At 41.9% G+C, this 24703-nt stretch overlaps 1 protein-coding gene across 1 annotated transcript; it reads right to left on the bottom strand.

Moving 5' to 3' along the window:
* Positions 1-10889: 10889 nt before the first annotated feature.
* LOC137097516 (transmembrane protein 45B-like) lies at positions 10890-17024 on the bottom strand. Its single transcript, XM_067470766.1, has 5 exons — positions 16841-17024; positions 13538-13750; positions 12890-13074; positions 12075-12220; positions 10890-11004 (listed from the first exon to the last, which is right to left on the bottom strand). The coding sequence occupies exons 1-5, from the start codon at positions 17022-17024 to the stop codon at positions 10890-10892; spliced, it is 843 nt and encodes a 280-aa protein (XP_067326867.1).
* Positions 17025-24703: the final 7679 nt, after the last annotated feature.

Raw genomic sequence — 24703 nt, 5'->3', positions numbered from 1 at the left:
CTGTGTCTCTCTTCACTTACCCAGGCCCTTCAATCTTCCGGGGAGGCCCTCCTTTTGCCCCTACCAATCTCACAAGCTCATCTTGCGGGCACAAGAGAGAGAGCCTTCTCCTCTGTAGCTCCCTGACTCTGGAACTCATTACCTGGAGAGATCAGGAAAGCCCCTTCACTAGAAACGTTCAAAAAGAACCTTAAAACCTGGCTCTTCAGCTGCGCCTTTGGTGAGTAGGTGCATAACATGCTACTACTGCTCCCCTCAATGCCTCTGCCACTGGAGTACACGCCCTCCATGTGGGAAGTTTAGTTCTATAACTCTGTTTTTATGAGCTCCCTTCAAATAACTTGCTTCTTTTTTATCTCATTAAAGCTTTTTAACTGTTTTATCCTGTACATGCGGCCCGCCCACTGTTATCGTGATTATGTTATCGGAATGTTTTTTTTCTCCTATGTAAGTTTGATGATGTTGATTGTCGATTATGTTTTTGGTATATTTTATTGTAATATTGTCTGGGCTTGGCCCCATGTAAGCCGCTCGGAGTCCACATTGGGGAGATGGTGGCGGAGTATAAGTAAAATTTATTATTCTTATTTACTTTGTATGTTTTGGTGATGTTACTTGAAACCGCCCAGAGTCCCTCTCGGGAAGATAGAGCGGTATATAAATAAAGCATTATTATTATTATTATTATTATTATTATTATTATTATTATTATTATTCACCCACAACAATACAGTTAATAAATATGATAAAACTGAATATACATGTCTTCATATCACCCCTACAAAAGTTATGAATAAGGTCAAATACACAAGCTAGGAGAAGCTCCACATTGATTTAATAGATAGATAAATTTTATTATGGTCCAGAGACCCTTATTACACTGTAGCATGCAAGTTATACCGGTAATGAGATTAAGAACATCCAGTGGATAAAATTTGCAAACAGTAAAAGATGCTTAAAATACATGTTGGCTAAAAGCAAGGGTAAAAATCTACAAGAAGTGCCGGTGTATTTCAGCCTCAAGATATACCAGCAATGAGAATTAAGAACAACCAGATGTAATAGAGGACAAACTACTTTTACATTTTGAACTCAATTTGCTTCAACTGAAATAAGCTGAGGACAAAGAGGGAGAGCAGGAAGAGAAGTTGGGACATTTTAAAAGCAGCTGGAAAGGTGAGATCCCACAGTTTAATCAGGACTATCCCTGCCAAATTTGGAGAATGTGGAGCTATGGGGGATCAATGACATGAACTGGTCACTGTTTAAATCTCATTTTCTTTAATAATAATCTTAATAAGCTATTTTCATAATACATATGGTTAAAAACAGAAATTTTAAAGAAAACTAACTAAAACAAGAAAAAAGGTAGAGAAAAGAAGGAAAGAGAAAAAAAGAAGAAAAATGTGAAGGAGAGAAAGAGAAGAGAAAGAAAAAAGGAAAAGAAAGAAAGAAAGAAAGAGTAAATCTCATTTTCAAGTGGGCATATGACTGGATCTTGTTTGAATTGATACACCATGTGATGCTGATAAAAAAAGGTATGCATCCTGGACTGGAGTCAGTGTCTCTCCAGAAGTGGCATAAAAGCTGTTATTATATATTCACCGGGAACTCCTGCCACAATATGAGCTGAGCTAATTAGAGTTATGATCGGATTTAGAAGGATAAATTTAAAAGAATGACTCTACAAATGTCAGATTAAGAACATTTGCATTTAGGTATTAAAAAACAATGTCAAAAGCAGAGTTAAAACCCAGTATTGAATATGATAATTAAAACAGTATTAAATACCCAAAACAACCAAATTTGGATACTGGTGGCAATTGGGGGGGTGGGGGTGGTTTTTTCATTTGGGAGTTGTAGTTTCTGGGATTTATAGTTCACCTACAACCAAAGAAAATTCTGAACTCCACCAACGATGGAATTTAACCAAATTTGGCACCCAGAACTCCCATGACTAACAGAAAATATTGGAAGGGTTTGATGGGCACTGGTCTTGAGTTTTGGAGTTGTAGTTCACTAGAGAGCACTGTGGACTCAAACAATGATGACTCTGGACCAAACTTGGCACAAATACGCAATATGCGCAATTGTGAACACTGGTGGATTTTGGGGAAAATAGACCTTGACATTTGGGAGTTGCAGTTTCTGGGATGTATAGTTTACCTGCAACCACAACAGGAGGAGGGCTTTTGGTGGGAGGATTCGCCATCTGTTTCCAAAAAGGAGAAGGACAGGTGGAGAGATCTTCAGTCTTCTCTGCCAAAGAGGTTCCTAAAGCTATCAGAAATATGTGTCATCCATGGATAAAACGGAGGTAAAAAATTATCGCCCTATCTCACTCCTCAACATTGACTACAAACTATTTGCAAATATATTAGCAGAAAGATTAAACATTTTCTTGAAGGAATGGATAAAGGAAAAGCAGGCCGGCTTTCTCCCGCAACGACAAGTAAAAGACAATGTTAGAACTATGATAAATATAATAGAGTATTATGAAAAGAACAATGACAAAGAATGTGCCATATTGGCGCTCGATGCGGAGAAGGCCTCTGATAAGATAAATTGGGAGTTTTTCCTACTACTAATGCAAGAACTCAATATGGGCCACTACTTCCTAAATGCCATTAATTCAATTTATAACCATCAGGAAGCTAAGATTTGTGTCAACAGGCTAACAACTGAATCTATTCAAATAAAGAAAGGGACAAGGCAGGGATGCCCTGTGTCCCCACTCATATTCATTATGGCCTTAGAGATCTTACAAAATCAGAAATGACAACAACTTAAAAGGAGTAAGGATTAGGAACTATTTGTATAAACTCTGTGCTTATGCAGACGACTTGATATTGAAAACCCCTTAGAAAATTCGGATAAATGGATTCAAAAAATTGAAGAATTTGGAAAATTAGTGGGATTTACTATAAATAAGAAAAAGACAATGATAATGACAAAGAATATACCGAAAACAAGACAGAACATATTAGAAGAGATAGCAAGTATACAAGTAGTCTCCAAAATCAAATATCTTAGAATAACTCTAACAACAAAGAACTCAAGACACAGATGCCTTAAAGGGACAATTTTAGTCCAAAAGCAGCATTTATTAAGTCCAACACAAAATAAGCTCAGAAACACTTAACTTCAGTGCCTCTGGTAAAAACTCAAAACGTAGACCAAACTTAGTGCAAATAAAGCAAATGGAGAAATAATCCGGATTATCTGGAGAAAAGAACCGGATTAAACACAATCTTCAGCGGCAACCAAACAAACTGCACACAAAAAGTTAACAGACAACAGGAACCATAGGGGGAGAGAAGCTGTTGTCAGTTGAAGTCCAGGAGTCAAGATAAAAGCAAACCAGAGTAGAGTCGATTCCAAAGTCCAGCGGGCAGCATCGTCGTCAGACAGTCTAAGGTTCAGAAGAGGAGAATACCACACTCACGAGAAGTCAGTCCCAATGAAGTAAACGGAACGCCAAGCTGTAGATCCCGGACCCAAAATCCCAATGCAAAAGAGGCAGCGACAAGAACACATGATACCCAAAGTAACACCTTGCCTTCTGCAAAGGTTCCCCATTTTTGACCTTGCTTATATCATACATCCTCATCCTTCGATGAAGAGCTAGCAAACGCCCCGTCATTATCCCGTGCAGGTGTCCCAAGATTCACATGTGAACTCCTGTTACCATTTCTCCAACTCCTCCACCTCCTGTCAAGACTTAAGTCTCCCCATGTTTCTGTAGTGATCCTCGATTGCCACTCCTCACCACCAGAGAAACCCACGAATGTATCACTGGATGTTGGTTCCTCACAAACCGCTTGCACCTCTTGTACTTTAGTCCAATCCAAGGCCTCATCCCTATTCCCATCACTCTTTGACCCAGAAAAACTCATAAATGACTCCTCATCCGCGGGGGCAGTAAATATCTCTCGGATCTTCTTCCTTTGTTGTTCTTGTCTGACTCCTGATTGCTACTAACTCTCTTTCTGCTTTGAGAGTAGATCATGGTACTCTCTTCTTCACTCTCAAACCCATTATCCCCGGAGAAACCCTCAAAGGATTCTTCCTCTATGGGTGCCATAAATATATCCCGGATCCTTTTCCTTTGATGCTCCTCGTCAGACTCTTGCTCACAAGTAACCCATTTCTCTCCTCTCACCTCCAACCCACCCCTTGCACCAGTGCTAGCAGGTCTTACTACAACACACAGCTTCTCAAGAACAACTAGAAGGACTTAGAAAAATGGAAAAACTTAGATCTATCATTTCTAGGCAGAATCTCGGCTATTAAAATGATGGTACTTCCAAAATTATTATTCCTCTTTCAACCCATCCCAATCATCCAGAATGCCAAAAGGTTTAAGAATTGGAATAGGGAGATATCCAAATTCATTTGGGCAGGGAAGAAACCACATATAAGATTCCTGAATTTAACTGGCGAGAGAAAGAGAGGGGAACTTGGGTTACCCGATATGCAATTCTACCACAATGTGTGCAGACTTATGTGGGTAAGGGACTGGACAAATCTTAGTAAAGTTAAAGAACTTGCATTAGAAGGTAACAACCTAAGAAGTGGATGGCACACGTACCTTTGGTACGAGAAAAGAAAGATCAATATGGGAGAAGTACAATTTAAAATTCCATCAAAAAACACCCCTCTGGGTAACCCCATTGGAGGCAGTACAAAGGAGAGAACTTGGATGGAAGAGATGGCCCAGATATAAAGAGATCCTCAGGAAAGTAAATAATAATTATGAATTGAAGACCCAGGAAGATATTCAAAAAACATACAGGAAATTATCATGGTTCCAATATTGGCCTTTAGGAGAGACCAAAAAACAGGTTTCGATGAAAAGGACAAACTTTGGAACAAGATCATGACAGCCAAGAGGAAAATAATTACAATATTATACAAGACCCTCATGCTATGAGTGACAGAAAAAGACCTAATCAAAGAACCCATTGTAAAGTGGGCCCAGAACATCGGACATAACATCAAATTATCAGACTAGGAAAAGATTTGGAATATGAAACTCAAAAGTATTAACTCTTATGACCTTTGTGAAAACTGGTTTAAGATTATGTACCGCTGGTACATCACTCCAAGTAAGTTGGCAAAATTTTACAAACAACTCTGATAAATGTTGGATATGCCAACCAAATACAGGAACATTTTTCCACCTATGGTGGATGTATGGTAAAGCTAAAAAGTTCTGGAAAATGATTCACATCACAATTCAGTCAATCTTAGAAGAAAAAATGGAACTAAAACCGGAATTCTATCTCTTAGGAATATTGGATCGGGAAGTCGATAAAAATAAAGACATACTCTTTTTTCATGGTCACCGCAGCGAGAATAGTTTACGCGAAGAAATGGAAATCTAAATTGTAGATTGGCTCCTCAAAATATCAGATATTATAAACATGGACTGCTTAACACAATATCTCAAGGGTCAACAAAAGGCAAGGACAGATTGGTCCATAGTCAGATGCTACCTAAATACACACCAAGTCCAAGTCCTCTCCTGTTCTCCACCCAAATTTTGGAATTGCAAAGATCAGCTCCATTCAAGGCCAGTCCCATCTCAGCAGATGCAAATTGTGGATCGCCCTCAACCTAGAAAGCAACATTTCACAGCTTATCCACCTTAAGAAAAGGAAGCAAAGCACCTGGAAACCAGGAACAGGTAAGAAGGGCACCATTTCCCAAGAAGCATAAAGACCACAATGATGCTGGCTGGTAAATCCAATAATATTAGGATGGGGGTTTCCATCATCCAAGGTAAATAACAGCCAATAATTAAATTTCATCAAATCGTCAGACTTGTCCTATTGGTGTTGCTCAGTCTACTGTGGGATGTACCTGTATTAGTAGTATTTGAAGAGGGGCATTATGTCTATGTGCCTTTGAACTAAATGAAGTGTATTAAAGTTTTGCCTGGATCTATTTTCGTTCGTTACATCCAGTATTTCTTTACTTTTGTTACCTTCAGGAGCACATAACCGGAAGCTCCCCCAGTAAGAAAATCAGCTTGACACAAAAGCAAGTGGTAGCTAATCCCAGCTCCTTGCCTGGTTTACATGCACAGCCTTCTTGCCTTGGTAAAAGTATGTGGTGTAGTTTGCAGGCCCAAAAAGCGTGTGGACCTGCCTGCAGTTGAGTGCCTCCTTAGGGGTAAGAGAACTTGGCCCCTTGCCTTGGAAAGTGGGTGTGGCATGCAGGTCCAGAAACCACGTGCATTTGCCTGCAGCTGAGCAACTCCTCTGGAGGAAACTTACCTCCTTGCCTTGGAAAGTGTGTGTGATGTACAGGTCCAGAAAGTGCGTGCGCCTGCCTGGTAAAGGTAACAAAGCCCAAATGCATTCAGGGCAAATGCTGTCTCTTGGTTCACACTTTGGACTTGAACCAGGTCTCTCTGTGTGATTCTATACATCTTCGGCTCAGTGGTGGCTGGCTTCTCCTGTTTGCAGAATATGCAAAATTTGAACTCTATTCTGCAAATCCTCTTGGGATTATTTCTCTCTTTTAGCTTGGGAATTGTCATCTTAGTATTGCTGCACTTCCAACATTTTACTTGGAAGAAATCTGCCAAGAAGAAGAAGGAAGTGGAGGAGAAAGGGTGCCTGAGGTCAAAACAGGACTATAATTGAGTGTTCTCTGTTCAAAAAATTCAAGCAAGTCAGAATCATGGCAGCAGAAAACGATGTGCTTTTTATTGCGGTCAATTTAATAATTGACACTGGCCCCATCTACACTGCCATGTAATCCAGTTTCTGATTCCAGATGATCTGTTTCAGACTGAATTATATAATAGTATAGATCCATCTGAAAATGGACTAGGTTTCCTGACTCATCACACTAGAGAAAAAAATCCACTTAAAATCCGGTTTCTGTCTCCTGCAGAATTCTGGGGTTTGTAGTTTAGAGAGGAGCCTTTAACAGCACTGAACTACAAACCCCAGAGTTCTGCAGGAGGCAGAAACAGGATTCAAAGTGGATTTTTTTCCTCTAGTGTGATGAAGTGAAATGCCTTTTCCCTGATCTGGAAATCCCACAATTCTAGAAGACGTTGCTTTGGCAGTTCAAGTGGAATCATGTCGCCATAATTGTGTAGTGTGAAAGGATCCACTTTTGAGGATCCACTCTGCTCACCCCACATGGGGAAGGAGCTAGGAAAGGTGCCCTAAACATAGTCTGCCTCTCTTACCCCTGACTGGACTGCTGCGTCCAGTGGGGCCACCACCCTGCAGCCAAAAAAGAAAAATGAACTTAGGAACATGGAATGTACGGACACTGATGGACAACACTGACAGTGAACGCCCCGAACGCAGAACTGTCATCACTGGAAGGGAGCTGGGACGCTTTAACATCAACATAGCAGCACTTCAGGAGACCTGGAGAGCAAGAGAAGTACAGCTGAAGGAAGAAAAAGGAGGCTACACCTTCCTCTGGAAGGGACTGCTCGAAGAAGACCAAAGAATGCACGGAGTTGGCTTTGCTATCAGAAACGATCTGGTGAAACATCTGACAGAAGCACCCACTGACATGAATGAACGACTCTCAACCCTCCAAATTGAACTTGCCAAAAACCAACAGGCAATCATCATAAGTGCCTATGCACCAACACTAGATGCTGATGAAGACATCAAGGAAAATTTTTACTGTCAGCTAGACACTGTCCTATCGGAGATACATAAGGAGGACAAAATCATCCTCCTGGGGGACTTTAAAGCAAGAATCGGGCGAGACTTTGACCTGTGGCCAGGGACCATAGGAAAAGACGGGGTTGGAAACAGCAACTCGAATGGCATCCTGCTTCTCACCAAATGTGTGGAACACAACCTTGTCATCACCAACACACTCTTCCATCAGAAAAACAAGTTCAAGACATCATGGAAGCACCCCGGTCAAAGAAGTTCTACCTCATGTTCAGGTGGAATCTCCTTTCTTGTAGTTTGAAGCCATTGTTTCATTGTGTCCTAGTCTCCAGGGCAGCAGTAAACAAGCTTGCTCCCTTCTCCCTATGACTTCCCTTCACATATTTATGCATGGCCATCATGTCTCCTTTTGGCCTTCTTTTCTGCAGGCTAAACATGCCCAGCTCTTTAAGCCGCTTCTCAAAGGGCTTGTTCTCCAGACCCTTGATCATTTTGGTCGCCCTCCTCTGGACACATTCCAGCTTGTCAATATCTCCCTTCAATTGCAGTGCCCACAATTGAACACAATATTCCAGGTGTGGTCTGACCAAGGTAGAATAGAAGGGTAGCATGACTTCCCTGGATCTAGACACTATACTTATATTTATGCAAGCCAAAATCCCATTGCCTTTTTTTTGCCTCAGCCAAATGTCAAAAACAAACAGACAAGCATTGCACTGTTTTTTGAAGCAATAGAAAAGTGATGCTTCTTCTGAGGTTGAGAAAAATGACAAAAAGTTTTCTATCTGTCAGTGGTTGAGAACTATTAAGGAGTCAAAACAGAGCCTGTTACACAGGGAAATGTATTTTTAAAAACTATATCTCCCAGAATTTCCCAGTTGACAATGACATTGTAGATTCTGGAAGTTGTGCAAAATCAAATGCAGACACACACCACAAATTCTCTGCTTCTCAATTCCAAGATGGCCTTTGGACGAATCTTCCTTCTGCAGGAATCCATTCATGTTTTTCCTCTCTGTTCTTTAGGGATCCTTGGTGAGCAGTTTGTTCCAGACGGTCCCCACTTGTACTTTACACCAGAGAGCCATGGAGTTGGGTGAAGATGATGAACTGGCAGCACTCCACCATGTACCTGTTCTTTGGCCTGTCGGGAGTTGTGGATGTCCTCACCTATTGCCCAGCCAGGCTGCCTCTAGGGCTGGATCGGCTCATGCTGGCCATTGCCTTCTTGGTCCAAGGTTGATACCACTGCAGTGGTTTTGGGTGGCTCTTAGACATTGTGCAACTATCTCCTCTTTCACTCCTTGATGGCTCTGCTTTTGTTTTCTCTTTCCAGTAGGAGAAAAGAGGGGTAGAAAAATCTAGGAAAGCTTGTTTCTGGTAGCAAAAGTCTTAGATTTGAAGTCAGCAGTGGACCAAACAATGCTGTCGATAGGTGGATTGGGAATGGGTTAACTGGCCAAACCCAGATGATGCTTCCCAATGGCTCCTTTCTACATCTACAGCAGTGGTTCTCAAACTGTGGACCCCCAGGTGTTTTGGTCTACAACTCCCAGAAATCCCAGCCAGTTTACCAGCTGTTAGGATTTATGGGAGTTGAAGGCCAAAACATCTGGGGACTCATAGGATGAGAAACACTGTCTTACAGGGATGTGACCAGTGAAATGCCACAGGATTTGGTCCTGGGCCCAATACTGTTCAACAACTTTATCAGTGACTTGGATGATGGAATAGAAGGTAGGCTGGTCAAGCTTGCAGGTGACACCAAACTGGGGAGAAGAGCTAATATCCCAGAGGACAGGAACAGAGCCCAAAATGACCTTCGCGAATTAGAGAGCTGCTTGGCCCAGAACTTAGTTAGATTCAGCTTCTTCCCTTAGCAGTGTTACACATTAGATGCACCCCGCCAGGAACTATCTCCTTTTGAAATGTTTTATGGGAGGCCCCCTTCCTTGCTTCCCAGATTGCAAGGGGAACTGCACAAGATAGGGGACCAGGCAAAGAGACAGGGAATAGTTTTTTCAGGGAAAGTTGCCTGAAACAGGAGGCCGGGTAGCTGGAGGTCTGATAACAGGCATACTGACTCTCGGAAGCTACCCAGCATAGTAGCACAAGAAAATAGAAGAAGCATCCTAGGCCTCACTTGCCAATTGGAAAAAATCTTTGTCTCATTTCTTCAAACCTTCTATTTGCCATTTCAATATTCTTTGCAATCTCCCCCAAAGAAATGTTTGTAACGGATTATAATTTTGGAATGTGTGTATTTATTATGCTGCATTTCCTCTCCCCCATGACATCTTATAATTTTGGAACGTTACAGAAGTGTACGTACCCTTAACAGATTTAACTGTTGGGTTGGGTTAGATTAAATAGATAGATAGATTTCTATAGTTGGAAGAGACCTCCAGGGCCATGCAGTCCAATTCCCTTCTGCCATGCAAGGATACACAATCAAAGCACTCCTGACAGATGGCCATCTAGCCTCTGCATGAAAATCTCTGGAGGAGACTCCACTGAACTCCCAGGTAGCATATTCCACAGACCAACAGCTGTTATCATCAGAATGTTCTTCCTAATATTTAGGTGGGTTTTTGACCCTCTGGTGCTGAAAATAATCCATTAATGCCGCCCCCCCCCCCTTTTTCTGCTATGGTTCGGCAACCGGTCTGCGTGCAAATGATTCCTTTTTGTGAGAATGAGTGCATGGTAGGCACAGCGTGGATGCAGTCTTCTTGTTCCTCCACTGGAGATTCCCTGGCACTGAAGCCCCAGAATTATAAAGGCATCTTCTGTATCTACTGTGATGATTGCAGAACCCTGAAAGGCAATTAAATTCACTCACAAGGAAATCTTGGAAATTTCTTTAATGCATTACACTCTTAATACTATTCTTAGAATTGAAAAAAAAACCCTTCATTTTTATATGAACAATTTGCTGCTATAGTACAATAATGGTGCAATTCTGACCTTTGGAGGGAACTATCCATGTACTGCATTGAAGAACATTCCAAAGTTTCACGCCTCGTCTTGCATATTAATGGATTATTGCCATAGTGTTCCATTAACAAAGCAGCAATGACTTTTAATTTATTAGTATTGTTCCAATATTTTAAAGATAATGATCACATTGTGATGTCGTGCCATACTTGTGTTGGTAAGCTTATTTGTTTGGTTTTTTTTAAATTGCTTGTTAAGTCTTAAGAGACTGATGTGGGCTGGTATCTTCGCTCATTCTTCATATATTGCTTTTAAGAGGGAAGCACAGTCTTCTTTTGCCTTCTCTTTTTGGAGATCCAGCTTGATCTCTGTCAGTCCACTGCTTGCTCTACGTCTCTGGATGAAGCTATGAACAATGAATGACAAAAAGAAATCCCATTAGTCAGAGACATCAGTGTGATGAAAGGTTATTGCTAATTTTTCGTGCAAGGCAACTAGGGCAACCAGCCTTCTTCCAATTTCTTTTACAATTCCTCATTTCTCGTCTATGGCAAGAGATCTTTAGTTATTGTAAATGGAACAAAGACTTTGCAAATGCAACCAATGATTCATTCTGCACTTGCAATTAATTCCTTTTGCGATTGCCAAAGTAGATTGTAATGCAATAAGGGATTACTTCATTTCTCCAGGGGAAGAATGTTTACAATTCCAGATATATTACAGTGTTTTTTTGATTTCTGCTTAAGTATGTTTTGTAATTTGCATCTGTGTTTTGCAAAGTTACAACATTGCTTTAAATATACTAAGTTAGTTTCATGTGGACACCGGGTAAGCAATACTAAAAAAACAACAATTGTAACATTATGGGACCTGTAAACAAGAGCAATACATTGGCTGGGATTAGGGGCATGGGACCCACACAAAAGTGGGAGAATACAATTTGTTTAATGGAGAGAACACTTATCCAGGAATCCTTATGTCCTTCAGAGTGGTTCTATGGCCACTGTCCACTGATGTGACCATTGAAGTTCACTGGAAGGTCTAATGGCTCCCATAGAAGTATTTCTTGGCCTGTGCCATGCAAAGAACATCTGGAGAAGCAACCCAATGTATCTGGACAGCAAATGAAGGCATTAGTTGTTTCATCTCTTGCTACAAGAGATGTTCTTGCTTCACCTCTTGCTACAAGCCTTCCTGATCTGAGAAATACTACAAAACAGAACAGCTAGCTATACAATCTGCCTAAGAAAAGCCACATTCACTTCTGTGGTTGTCTTCCCCATTTTGTCATCTTCCTCCCCCTTTGGCTCCTTAACAAGGTTCTTTCAATGCTCTTTTGCAACTTGGCTGCAACTGCTCATTTTTTAATTTGTTTGCCAAGACATGCAGAGGTGCTGACTCTCATGAGTCATGATGCCATCTTGTGTCAGGAAAGTTAGATTTGAGCAAAATGAGCCAATATCCCAGAAAACGTACCAGTGGACCAGAATATAAATGATAGCCACAATAAGGATATCTATGGCATAGTGCCAGCAGTAGCACATGATGACAAACATCATATTGTCATGGTCCTCCAGATCCCAGTCCGGCCTTCCAAATGGTGGGTACAACACAGAGCCAATCTGGATGAAAAAGAAACATGTGTGATCTTCCATGCAAAAACACAGGGGCATATTAAGTGCATAGGGGTTCTCTGCAAACAGAGTAAACAGTCACACCTGTTTTGTCATTGCACAGTGTGGAGCAGATTATGAATGTCTTTTCATCATCCTTTCTATAGCAAAATAAAATCATAATTTCCCCAATGCTGAGCAAAGAGATCACGCTCAGATCTGGATATTCCACAACTGAGATGCCATAACTGATGGGCGAAAGTCCCTCTAGCTTTCAGTCACCTGTTTTATTTACTGCATTTTATTTACTGCATTTGTTGACCGCCGTTCTCAGCCCTAGGGCGACTCATAATGAGAGAAAGATCTCAGAAGCTGACCTTAAGGTCCAGGTGAGTAAACAAGGAAACAGGTGACTATAGGGAGCCTTTTGTATTCACCGGAGTTTGGTTCTAGTGGTTGTCAAGAGCACTTTGAATATGTTTTTAAATAAACAATTGATGGCCAAGTGCCCCAAGGTCCAATGAGGGCCCCAGATTTCAGGCAGTTGCCCACCTCTGCTATTCCAGGAATAACTGGACATGTAGCATAAAAAATATGAGCCTTCGGGCAGCTTGAATGGAGCCCTTAGGCCACTTGAACATCACCAGAGGCAACCCAGTCCCAACAAGTCAATCCAACCTGCCAAAACCAGGTCCCTTGCAGAATGGCGAGGCTGGCACGGAAGAGCTCCAGGATAAAGTTATCTTGCAGGAAGATTTCCAACACAGTGGTGGCGCAACCACCAAAGATGGCAGGCAGCAGCAGACTATGGGTGAGTTGATCCAGCATTGGCCGTTTGTGGACGTGGAAGTAGAAGAGAAAGCCTGTTGAAAATGACATCTTTAGTACGGCAGCCATCACAAAAAGTGGCTATACAGAGGGAAGGGAGGGAGGGAATCATTGGGGATGATAGGGGAGATCTAGCAACACTGACACTGGCCAAGTCACCGAACAGCCAATAAACAAGTTTACCATGGTTCTCAGCTAGAGAGCTATAGTTCTTAGTTCATTTCTTTGAACCATAGCCCTAGAAAATTCTAAGCACCTTTCCAATTTGCAAATTCTAGGATTCTTTAAGATGGAGCAGTTAGTCAAAATAGTCTCAAAACACTCATGTGGGAGTAACCTGATTTTTCATGTGTTGTTTCTTTCAGGGAAGTTGAGGAAAAGATCTAGAAATCACCATTGCCTCAGGTGTGGCTGCACCAGTTTTCTCCCCCCCCCCCTTTAGTTGTTTTGGAATATGACTTAGAAACAATTAAATAGGCATCTTATATATACACCAACCTTCTACAAAGAAGGCAATGGCCAGCATGAGCCGATCAAACCCTAAAGGCAATCTAACTGGGCAATAGGTGAGAACATCCACAGCTCCCGACAGGCCAAAGAACAGATACATGGTGCAGTGTTGCCAGTTCATCAGGTGCACCCAACTCCATGGCTCTCTGGTGTAGAGGTACAGGTGGGGACCATCTGAAACAAACTGCTCAGCCAGGATACCTAAAGAACAGAGAGAGGGAAAACATGAATGGATCTGAAAGGAAGGTATGTCCAAAGGGAGATCAAACCCAAAGGGGCCATCTTGGAGTTGAGAAGCAGAAAATTTGTGGTGCATTTCTGCATTTGACTTTGGACTATGACGTCCAAAATCCACCATGTCCTTACCCACTGAGAAATTTTGGGAGATGGAGTCCAAAACAAATTACATCCGAAAGAGAACAATAGCAAAAGATCAAGCTGGCTTTTCACCAAATAGACAAATTAAACAGAACATAAGATACCTTCTTAATATAATTGAACTATTTGACAATTATTCCAGCAGGAAATTAGCAATACTCTTTCTAGGTATAGAAAAGCTGTTTGATAGCCTAAATTGGGACTTTATGAGGGAATTTCTGTAAACACATGATATGGGAGACCAATTTATATATATATAAAGAACTATATACAAAGAGCGATATGTACGGTTCATCATCAGTGAGGAGAAAACACAAAGATCCAAAATAAAGTGTGATACCAGGCAAGGATGTCCATTATCCCCCCCCCCCCCCCACACACACACACTTATTATGTTTATAGAGATGGTTATAAAACAAGGAAAAAGGGGCATCTGGGCAGCAGGAAAAGACTACAAGATTCGAGCCTTCACCGATGATATTGTGTTGACTTTTGAAAACCCTAATGACTCAGTGAAAGAATGAAACAATACCCTGACAGCTTCTCAGAATTAGCTAGGTTAAAGGTAAACAAAGAGAGCAGTTAATTATTAACAAAGAATCTGATAGAATCGGAGAAACAAGAACTAAAGAAAAATACAGAATATAATATTGTACAGAAATCCAAATACCTAGGAATATACATTACATGGAAAAAATCAGAGCTATTCAAAAATAACTATGAAAGGGTGTAAAGAGAAATGAGAAAAGCACTAGTGAAATGGAATAAGCGACGGCTCTCCCTATTAGGGAGGATATCATCTATTAAGATGACAACATTACCGAAAATGTTTTTTTTTTCAAAACATACCAATAATCAATAGTGGAAAAAAATCAAAAAGATATCTTGAAATTTATTTAGACTGGGGAAAAACGCAAAAGTAAAAATGAAAATATTTAATGATAAAAAAGAGGCAGATTATCTCTTCCAAATCTGCAACTCTACTTCCACATATGTAGTTTAGACTGGATTAAAGAATGGGTGTCCCTAGAAGACAACGAGCTAATTTAGAATGGATGGCATGCATGTTTGGACATACAAAAGGCCAGACCAACAAAACCTAACCATGCCTAATAGATAGATTAGATAGATATAGGTAGGTATGTAGATAAATCAATTAGAAGTACTGCTGGGAGTTGCAGTCCAAAAATAGGTAGAGAAGGAAGAAAGGGGAGAAAGTAAAAGCGAAAGGGAGAGGAAGGAGGGAAAGAGATAGAAAAGGAAGAAGAGAAGGAAAGAAAAAAAGGGAAGGAAGGAAAGTGGGAGGGAAGGAAGGAGAGAAAGAAACAAGGAGAGAAAGAGGGAGGGAAAGTTGGCCACAGCAATGCGTGACGGGTGCAGCTAGTAAGAGATAAGGAGGAAGCGGGTATTAATTTAGAATCTATGATGCTCTTATTTAGACTAATGAAACACTGACAGCTGGAAAATATTATACTGTATGCACCACACACTTATAAATGTATGTCTATTTTAATAAACAAACAAACAAATAAATAAACAAATTGCATTTCTATGTACACCAGGCTCGATTCCAACTCCTAAATACTTCCTACCAAAAAGAGAAACCTTTCTGTCATTTATCTGCATTTCAGGGGAAGCATCGTGTTTCTTTGACTCAGGCCGCTTCTAAATATAGAACTCCAATGTGTGCTTATTTGTTTCTGTGGTTTGCATGCAACACTTCGCTTTCAAAAAGCTCACCGATATTAAAATTTAGCTGAATACCTTTTTATTAATAACAAATGATTGAAAAGTAATAATTCATTTAAACAACAAAGGTGAACTGAAACACAAAGAATCAAAGCAAATTAATACAAATCCACACTAGCTTTCAAACAGCTCCGAAAGGGACTTGGGACCGCACAGTTAATTGGTTAATTGGATGTTATTAGGGAAAAGTTTAGACCACTACCAACAATCGTTCTTCTATTTAGAAATGCGATTATGATTTCAAGTACTTAGAAAGAAGTTACATATGTTGGGAGTCCTTTCCGTTTCAAAACATTGATTTTGTAGGTGATTCTGGATAATGCAGATGGAGCGTAACAGTTTGTTCCTGCAGATCTGTGCCTTTTCCTTGGCCAACTGGATGCCAATGCTAAAGCCATGTACTGCAGACTCAAAGATTGAAAACACAGCTGCTGTCCGGATCTGTAGCTTTCTGGCGAAGAAATTACTTCACAATCAAAGATGGAAGACTTTAATTCAAAAGCATGCGTTAGGGTACGAAACAAAATTCCAAATGACAGTTTACTTCCCTCACGCCTCACATTAGACCCTCCCCTGCATTGCTCCCGTTTCCATGGAAACCCTCTCCCAGATTCAAATATACACAGGCTGGGTTTATGTCACGGTCTAATTTACTGGATTCACACAAAACCAGGAAATAAGGTCATGGCAGCTGGTCTCATCTGTAAGGAGAAAAGAAATGGAAGCAGTCTTCTAGATAGATTACACATCCTCATTTTATTTGCTCTTATAGCTGAGGACAACCACTTCTTCCTCCTCTGAGCGGTTTTCTCTGCTCCACTTAGCTTCAAAGTGGCTTTGGGGTGACTTTTGGGAAAGGGCAAAAGGCTAGATCATAGCTAATATATCCCTTCTAAAAGAAAGCGCATGTACACATAACCTTGAATTATACACACAGCTATCACTAGTAGGATGTAACTGTTTTTGTTGGGGGTTTTGGAGGAAAGACAAGAGTGTACAGTACTTGTAACATATGGACAGTATAACCTTCGTTACTGGGAAAGAACAACAAATTGCAAAGAATGACTTCCTTGAAAGTAATTGTCTCCAAGTGCAAGCTAAAAACTTGGTACTAGAGATAATGGTAATACCAACTCTAGGTGTTTCATAATATCTCAAGCTCACCTATTATTCCAGAGGCGACTTTGAGTATGCCTTCAATGAATTCCAGTTTGTCGAAACTCCGGTGCAGATGATTATTTTTGTTCAACTTCCTGCTGTAGTGCTTCAGCACACATTTCACTGTCCACCAGAGGCCAAAGAGCAAGAAGAAAGTGCCCGGAAGAGCATGGCCCTGAAAACTTGCCATTGCTGATTAGACCTCGGGAGCTATAAGGAGGGAATGGGAAGCCTGATTAATCATCTTGGCATAGATTTCATAAAGAGAATGGCACTAATAGCCAATGGCCAACTATCCTTCCATCAGCACCCTCAAGCACAATCTACAGTCATTTTTCCAAACACAGCAATGGACTTGTCAACATGGACCCCACATGGTCAATGGACAGATCCTTGTGAAATACACAATTTCCCCACTTTTTCTTTCATTTTAAAAAAAAACTAAGATACATTAATTTTAAGGATTCCAGGTTGAAGCAGAGAATGTTCTACCTCTACCCTACTTGTAGATAGACGGGTGAACTGCCTAGCCAAGCATCCCATAGCCACTGTTGCCTGAAGGTATAGTCTGAGATTAATTAAGAAGATGAGTTGCAGCCATTCAATAAACTTCTTCTTGCCAAGTAGTTCCTGGTTCCTGTCTAGCAAAGTGATCTGCCTGCTTACTCTCTGCTTGAGTGTAGCAGGAAGGGATTGGCAACTTTATTTAGAACATTAGATACCTGGCCATACCCATGTGAGGATAAATGTTAGAAATAGTCTTTGTTTGGTTTTGTGTTTTATGAATAGATCCATTAGAACTTGCACAAAGATGTGGGTGAATTACACCTCATTCCAGGGGAATCCCCCCCCCCCCCACCTGCTCCAGTGCACCAGCAATTAAAGTTAGTCTTGATGGATATGTATGCCATGTCTGGTCCAGGTCCATTGTCGGTGGGGTTCACACTGCACTTTGCATATAGGTGAAGGATAAGTCCCATCATCCTCTGACATTGTCCCCTCCCCCAACCCAGACAGTGTTTAAAGTTTGTTATGTTGGGTATGTTTACCACGTTTGGTCCAGATCCATCACTGGTGGGGCTCTCAGTGCTCTCTGAATGTGGGAGCCATCTTGGAAATACACAGAAACATAGATGGATGGATGGATAGATAGATAGATAGATAGATAGATAGTAGGCCTGTCGGTTTTATGTCGTTTTTCGTTAATTCGTTAATTATTCTTAATTTTTTTCATATCCGACGCGATATCAAAACAATATTTTCAAACCCGGAAGGGTTTGAAAATATCGAAACAGCAGCCGCTTTTTTTTTACGATCTTCCGGTCGTCTCGGAAATGGAAATGGCGGCTGCTGTACTGGCTTCAGTGCCCTGTGTCATGTGCTGGTTCCTGGGAGCCAATCCGGCGCAAGCAGTGCACCGTGGCTGCTTTTCATTGGCCGAGAAGGCCTATTAAAAGAGCTCCGCGCGGCCGCGGAGCTCATTTTGGCGCGCGGAGGCGAGGGTGGAGGACTGTGTGGGAGGGTTGTGCTCTGCTGTAGTCTGCAGTGCTTGCTTGGGTTCGTTGGTCCCTTAGCATAATAGCTTGCAGCCTTGCCTTTTACCTTTTGCTCTGGTGCTTGGGTTCGTTGGTCCCTTTAGCCTTAGCCTTTTACCTTATTTTTTATTATTTAAAAGAAACCTTTACCTTTTGTGTTTTTTTTTTGTTTTTTTTGCCTTAAGTGTATTTCATTTACCCTGTTTGTGCCTGCCTGCGTCTGGTGCACAGCAGGGAGAATTTTTAAGAAATATTTTTAAGAAGTATTTTTAAGAAATACTTTTTAGTGTTGTGTTGTAGCTGGTCCCTGTGTGTTTGTGTGCCTGCCTGCGTCTGGTGCACAGCAGGGAGGTTTTTTTTCCATTTCTGACCATTTTGAAGAAACACTGTTAGTGCATTTCATTTCAGACATTTATTCTTTTAAAAAAATATTCAAAAAATACAAAAAAAATCCACAACTCTCCTGTGGCCTTGTGTTGTTGCTGGTCCCTGTGTGTTTGTGTGCCTGCCTGCGTCTGGTGCACAGCAGGGAGGTTTTTTTTCCATTTCTGACCTTTTTGAAGAAACACTGTTAGTGCATTTCATTTCAGGCATTTATTCTTTTAAAAAATATTCAAAAAATACAAAAAAATTCCACAACTCTCCTGTGGCCTTGTGTTGTTGCTGGTCCCTGTGTGTTTGTGTGCCTGCCTGCGTCTGGTGCACAGCAGGGAGGTTTTTTTTCCATTTCTGACCTTTTTGAAGAAACACTGTTAGTGCATTTCATTTCAGGCATTTATTCTTTTAAAAAATATTCAAAAAATACAAAAAAATTCCACAACTCTCCTGTGGCCTTGTGTTGTTGCTGGTCCCTGTGTGTTTGTGTGCCTGCCTGCGTCTGGTGCACAGCAGGGAGGTTTTTTTTCCATTTCTGACCTTTTTGAAGAAACACTGTTAGTGCATTTCATTTCAGGCATTTATTCTTTTAAAAAATATTCAAAAAATACAAAAATATTCCACAACTCTCCTGTGGCCTTGTGTTGTTGCTGGTCCCTGTGTGTTTGTGTGCCTGCCTGCGTCTGGTGCACAGCAGGGAGGTTTTTTTTCCATTTCTGACCATTTTGAAGAAACACTGTTAGTGCATTTCATTTCAGACATTTATTCTTTTAAAAAAATATTCAAAAAATACAAAAAAAATCCACAACTCTCCTGTGGCCTTGTGTTGTTGCTGGTCCCTGTGTGTTTGTGTGCCTGCCTGCGTCTGGTGCACAGCAGGGAGGTTTTTTTTCCATTTCTGACCTTTTTGAAGAAACACTGTTAGTGCATTTCATTTCAGGCATTTATTCTTTTAAAAAATATTCAAAAAATACAAAAATATTCCACAACTCTCCTGTGGCCTTGTGTTGTTGCTGGTCCCTGTGTGTTTGTGTGCCTGCCTGCGTCTGGTGCACAGCAGGGAGGTTTTTTTTCCATTTCTGACCTTTTTGAAGAAACACTGTTAGTGCATTTCATTTCAGGCATTTATTCTTTTAAAAAATATTCAAAAAATACAAAAAAATTCCACAACTCTCCTGTGGCCTTGTGTTGTTGCTGGTCCCTGTGTGTTTGTGTGCCTGCCTGCGTCTGGTGCACAGCAGGGAGGTTTTTTTTCCATTTCTGACCTTTTTGAAGAAACACTGTTAGTGCATTTCATTTCAGGCATTTATTCTTTTAAAAAATATTCAAAAAATACAAAAAAATTCCACAACTCTCCTGTGGCCTTGTGTTGTTGCTGGTCCCTGTGTGTTTGTGTGCCTGCCTGCGTCTGGTGCACAGCAGGGAGGTTTTTTTTCCATTTCTGACCTTTTTGAAGAAACACTGTTAGTGCATTTCATTTCAGGCATTTATTCTTTTAAAAAATATTCAAAAAATACAAAAAAATTCCACAACTCTCCTGTGGCCTTGTGTTGTTGCTGGTCCCTGTGTGTTTGTGTGCCTGCCTGCGTCTGGTGCACAGCAGGGAGGTTTTTTTTCCATTTCTGACCTTTTTGAAGAAACACTGTTAGTGCATTTCATTTCAGGCATTTATTCTTTTAAAAAATATTCAAAAAATACAAAAATATTCCACAACTCTCCTGTGGCCTTGTGTTGTTGCTGGTCCCTGTGTGTTTGTGTGCCTGCCTGCGTCTGGTGCACAGCAGGGAGGTTTTTTTTCCATTTCTGACCATTTTGAAGAAACACTGTTAGTGCATTTCATTTCAGACATTTATTCTTTTAAAAAAATATTCAAAAAATACAAAAAAAATCCACAACTCTCCTGTGGCCTTGTGTTGTTGCTGGTCCCTGTGTGTTTGTGTGCCTGCCTGCGTCTGGTGCACAGCAGGGAGGTTTTTTTTCCATTTCTGACCTTTTTGAAGAAACACTGTTAGTGCATTTCATTTCAGGCATTTATTCTTTTAAAAAATATTCAAAAAATACAAAAAAATTCCACAACTCTCCTGTGGCCTTGTGTTGTTGCTGGTCCCTGTGTGTTTGTGTGCCTGCCTGCGTCTGGTGCACAGCAGGGAGGTTTTTTTTCCATTTCTGACCTTTTTGAAGAAACACTGTTAGTGCATTTCATTTCAGGCATTTATTCTTTTAAAAAATATTCAAAAAATACAAAAAAATTCCACAACTCTCCTGTGGCCTTGTGTTGTTGCTGGTCCCTGTGTGTTTGTGTGCCTGCCTGCGTCTGGTGCACAGCAGGGAGGTTTTTTTTCCATTTCTGACCTTTTTGAAGAAACACTGTTAGTGCATTTCATTTCAGGCATTTATTCTTTTAAAAAATATTCAAAAAATACAAAAAAATTCCACAACTCTCCTGTGGCCTTGTGTTGTTGCTGGTCCCTGTGTGTTTGTGTGCCTGCCTGCGTCTGGTGCACAGCAGGGAGGTTTTTTTTCCATTTCTGACCTTTTTGAAGAAACACTGTTAGTGCATTTCATTTCAGGCATTTATTCTTTTAAAAAATATTCAAAAAATACAAAAATATTCCACAACTCTCCTGTGGCCTTGTGTTGTTGCTGGTCCCTGTGTGTTTGTGTGCCTGCCTGCGTCTGGTGCACAGCAGGGAGGTTTTTTTTCCATTTCTGACCATTTTGAAGAAACACTGTTAGTGCATTTCATTTCAGGCATTTATTCTTTTAAAAAAATTTTCAAAAAATACAAAAAAAATCCACAACTCTCCTGTGGCCTTGTGTTGTTGCTGGTCCCTGTGTGTTTGTGTGCCTGCCTGCGTCTGGTGCACAGCAGGGAGGTTTTTTTTCCATTTCTGACCTTTTTGAAGAAACACTGTTAGTGCATTTCATTTCAGGCATTTATTCTTTTAAAAAATATTCAAAAAATACAAAAATATTCCACAACTCTCCTGTGGCCTTGTGTTGTTGCTGGTCCCTGTGTGTTTGTGTGCCTGCCTGCGTCTGGTGCACAGCAGGGAGGTTTCCTCCTTTTTTTCCATTTCTGACCATTTTTAAGAAACACTGTTAGTGCATTTCATTTCAGGCATTTATTCTTTTAAAAAATATTCAAAAAATACAAAAATATTCCACAACTCTCCTGTGGCCTTGTGTTGTTGCTGGTCCCTGTGTGTTTGTGTGCCTGCCTGCGTCTGGTGCACAGCAGGGAGGTTTTTTTTCCATTTCTGACCATTTTTAAGAAACACTGTTAGTGCATTTCAGGCATTTATTCTTTTAAAAAAATATTCAAAAAACACAAAAATATTCCACAACTCTCCTGTGGCCTTGTGTTGTTGCTGGTCCCTGTGTGTTTGTGTGCCTGCCTGCGTCTGGTGCACAGCAGGGAGGTTTTTTTTCCATTTCTGACCATTTTTAAGAAACACTGTTAGTGCATTTCAGGCATTTATTCTTTTAAAAAAATATTCAAAAAATACAAAAATATTCCACAACTCTCCTGTGGCCTTGTGTTCTAAAAACATTCAACACTCTTCTGCGGCTGTGTGCTCTAGTTGCCAACTCAAAGTCATACAAATACAAAGTCATACAATACAGTGCTTGATCGGATTGCTCTTTTGTGTACTTCAAACCAGTGCGATGAAACGCTTCCTTCCCGGCTTTTCTAATCGCAAGGGCCAAGTGCAATCGCAAATATCAAAGAAAGACAGGGGACTGCAGATGGACACATTGACAAGCAGGGAACATTCAATCGACGAGATGGTTATTGATGCCTCAACCAGCAGTGAGATGGGAGGACCTCCTCCTTATTCCTCAGTTCGAGAGAGACTACATTCAGATCCTGATGTCCTTCCAAGTACTTCTCATACTACTTGTTATGAAGAGGAGGGCGAGGAGGCGGACATGTCAGAGGAATGGGAGGAAGGAGACAATATGGAATCTGCTTCTACCACAGGAAATAGTGATCAAGAGGACTGCATGGTGATGGAGGGCGAGCCACAGAAACAACCACCAACAATCCCTCCCAGAAACACAGACAGTCCAAACACGAGAATGAGTACACCTGAAGTGCGTAGGGGTAGGCCGAGATCGCTCCTGTGGGATCATTACGACGTCCATAAGGACAAGGCCACTGTGGCAGTTTGCAGGCATTGCGGTGCGAGCGTCAGCAGAGGAAAAGATACGAGGCATCTTGCCACAACAGGGCTAAGGACGCACCTGACGAGACACCACCCAACTGTTAAGTTGGACCTAGTTGAAGTCGCCAGCACATGCAGCAGCACTCCAAACACACCAACAGGCCCCGTGCAGAAAACCTTCGATGCTTGGGGCCTGCAAGTTACAAGGGTGAGATCTGGAGTTAAGCCGCCATCAGTGAAGGAAATTACACGTCGCCTGGGAGAGATGATGGCTCTGGACCACCAGCCCTTCCGTATGGTGGAACGGGAAGGTTTCCGCCGATTTGTTCACCTCCTGGCACCATGGTACAAGATCCCAAGTCGCACAACTTTCTCTCAAACAGTCATTCCCGCTTTGTTCGAGGGATGCAAGCAACGTCTCAGGAACCTTTTGAGCAAGTCACAACCCGTCCATGTACATTTCACCTCAGACATCTGGACGAGCACGGGAGGAGGGCATTCCTATTTGTCCCTGACCGCTCACTGGTGGGAGATGGAGGGTTGCCAAGACTCGGGTCATCGTTGGGCACTCCTGTCCCTTGAGGTGATCGATACGGATCACAGGGCCGACACCATTTCTGAGTACTTGCGAGAGATGATGAGAGACTGGATGCGGCATACTCATTCTGGGGGTGCTAACTCGGGATTCATGGTCACAGACGCAGGAAGGAACATGATCCGGGCGGTCGAAAGTGCCGGCTTAACAAACGTAACATGCATGGCGCACTTGCTGCATAACTGCGTAAAAGATGGGTTCAAGGGGACCGATGAGAACAGCGCCACCGCCGTCTCTCAACTCATTGAGCGTTGCCGCAGAATCGCGGGCTTCTTCCACCGTAGCTCTAAGTCTGCAAAACTGCTGCGTGACAGGCAAATCCTGGAGTGCCTCCCACAACACCGGTTACTGCAGGATGTCCCCACCCGCTGGAACTCCACCTACATCATGTTGGAGCGCATGGTGGAGCAACAGAGGGCAGTCCACGCTGTCTCGCTGTCAATTGCGGCTCCGATAAACAAGCTGGTCCCCAACAACCAGGAGTGGATGACCATCACTCAGCTGGTTGAGATCCTAGAACCGTTCAAACTGGCCACCGAAAAACTTTCAGGAGACAAAGCACTACTCAGCCATGTGCTCCCAGTCATCTCGCGATTGAAGAGCCATTTGGAGTCGCTGGGTGGACCAACTACATTGCAGTGTATGGCTGGGCCCTTGACTCCACAGGCCCAGGAGGTGGTCAGAAAGTTGAATTTCTCCCTCCGTAAACGTCTTGTACCGTTGACAGAGAGTAAGATTCATGTTTTCGCAGCACTCTGCGACCCTTCCATCAAGGACACTGTCTGCTCCAAAGAACTCCCAAAGTGGAAGGCCGAACTTCTCTCGCTCGTGAGAGAAGAATACTCTCGGAGGGTGGGGGAATGCTCAGAGCAAATTCCTTCTGCCGTTACTCCCAAAAACACCCGCGGTTACGGCAGCACCGATAACATCAGTCCCGCCTTGCCACCTATCAGGGATGAAGCAAGAGCACTGCAGCTGAAAAAGAGGAGAGCGGAGCGTTTCATACATGACAGTATCGCTTTGATGGCAGGGCAAGGAACATCTTTGTCGGCCCAGGCAGCAAAGATGGACTCGGCAGAGATCTCTGTCAATCGGTACTTTGACGAGCCTCAGGAGGATGTAGACACCGATCCATTGGCGTACTGGTCCTCAAAAAGGAGTACATGGCCTGACCTCTCAACCGTAGCCCGCAAGT

The sequence above is a fragment of the Anolis sagrei genome, chromosome 7 (genome assembly GCF_037176765.1).
Source record: "Anolis sagrei isolate rAnoSag1 chromosome 7, rAnoSag1.mat, whole genome shotgun sequence".
Lineage (NCBI taxonomy): Eukaryota > Metazoa > Chordata > Lepidosauria > Squamata > Dactyloidae > Anolis > Anolis sagrei.
Note: the sequence above shows the minus strand (reverse complement) of the source record. Positions and strands in the feature narration are given on the sequence as shown.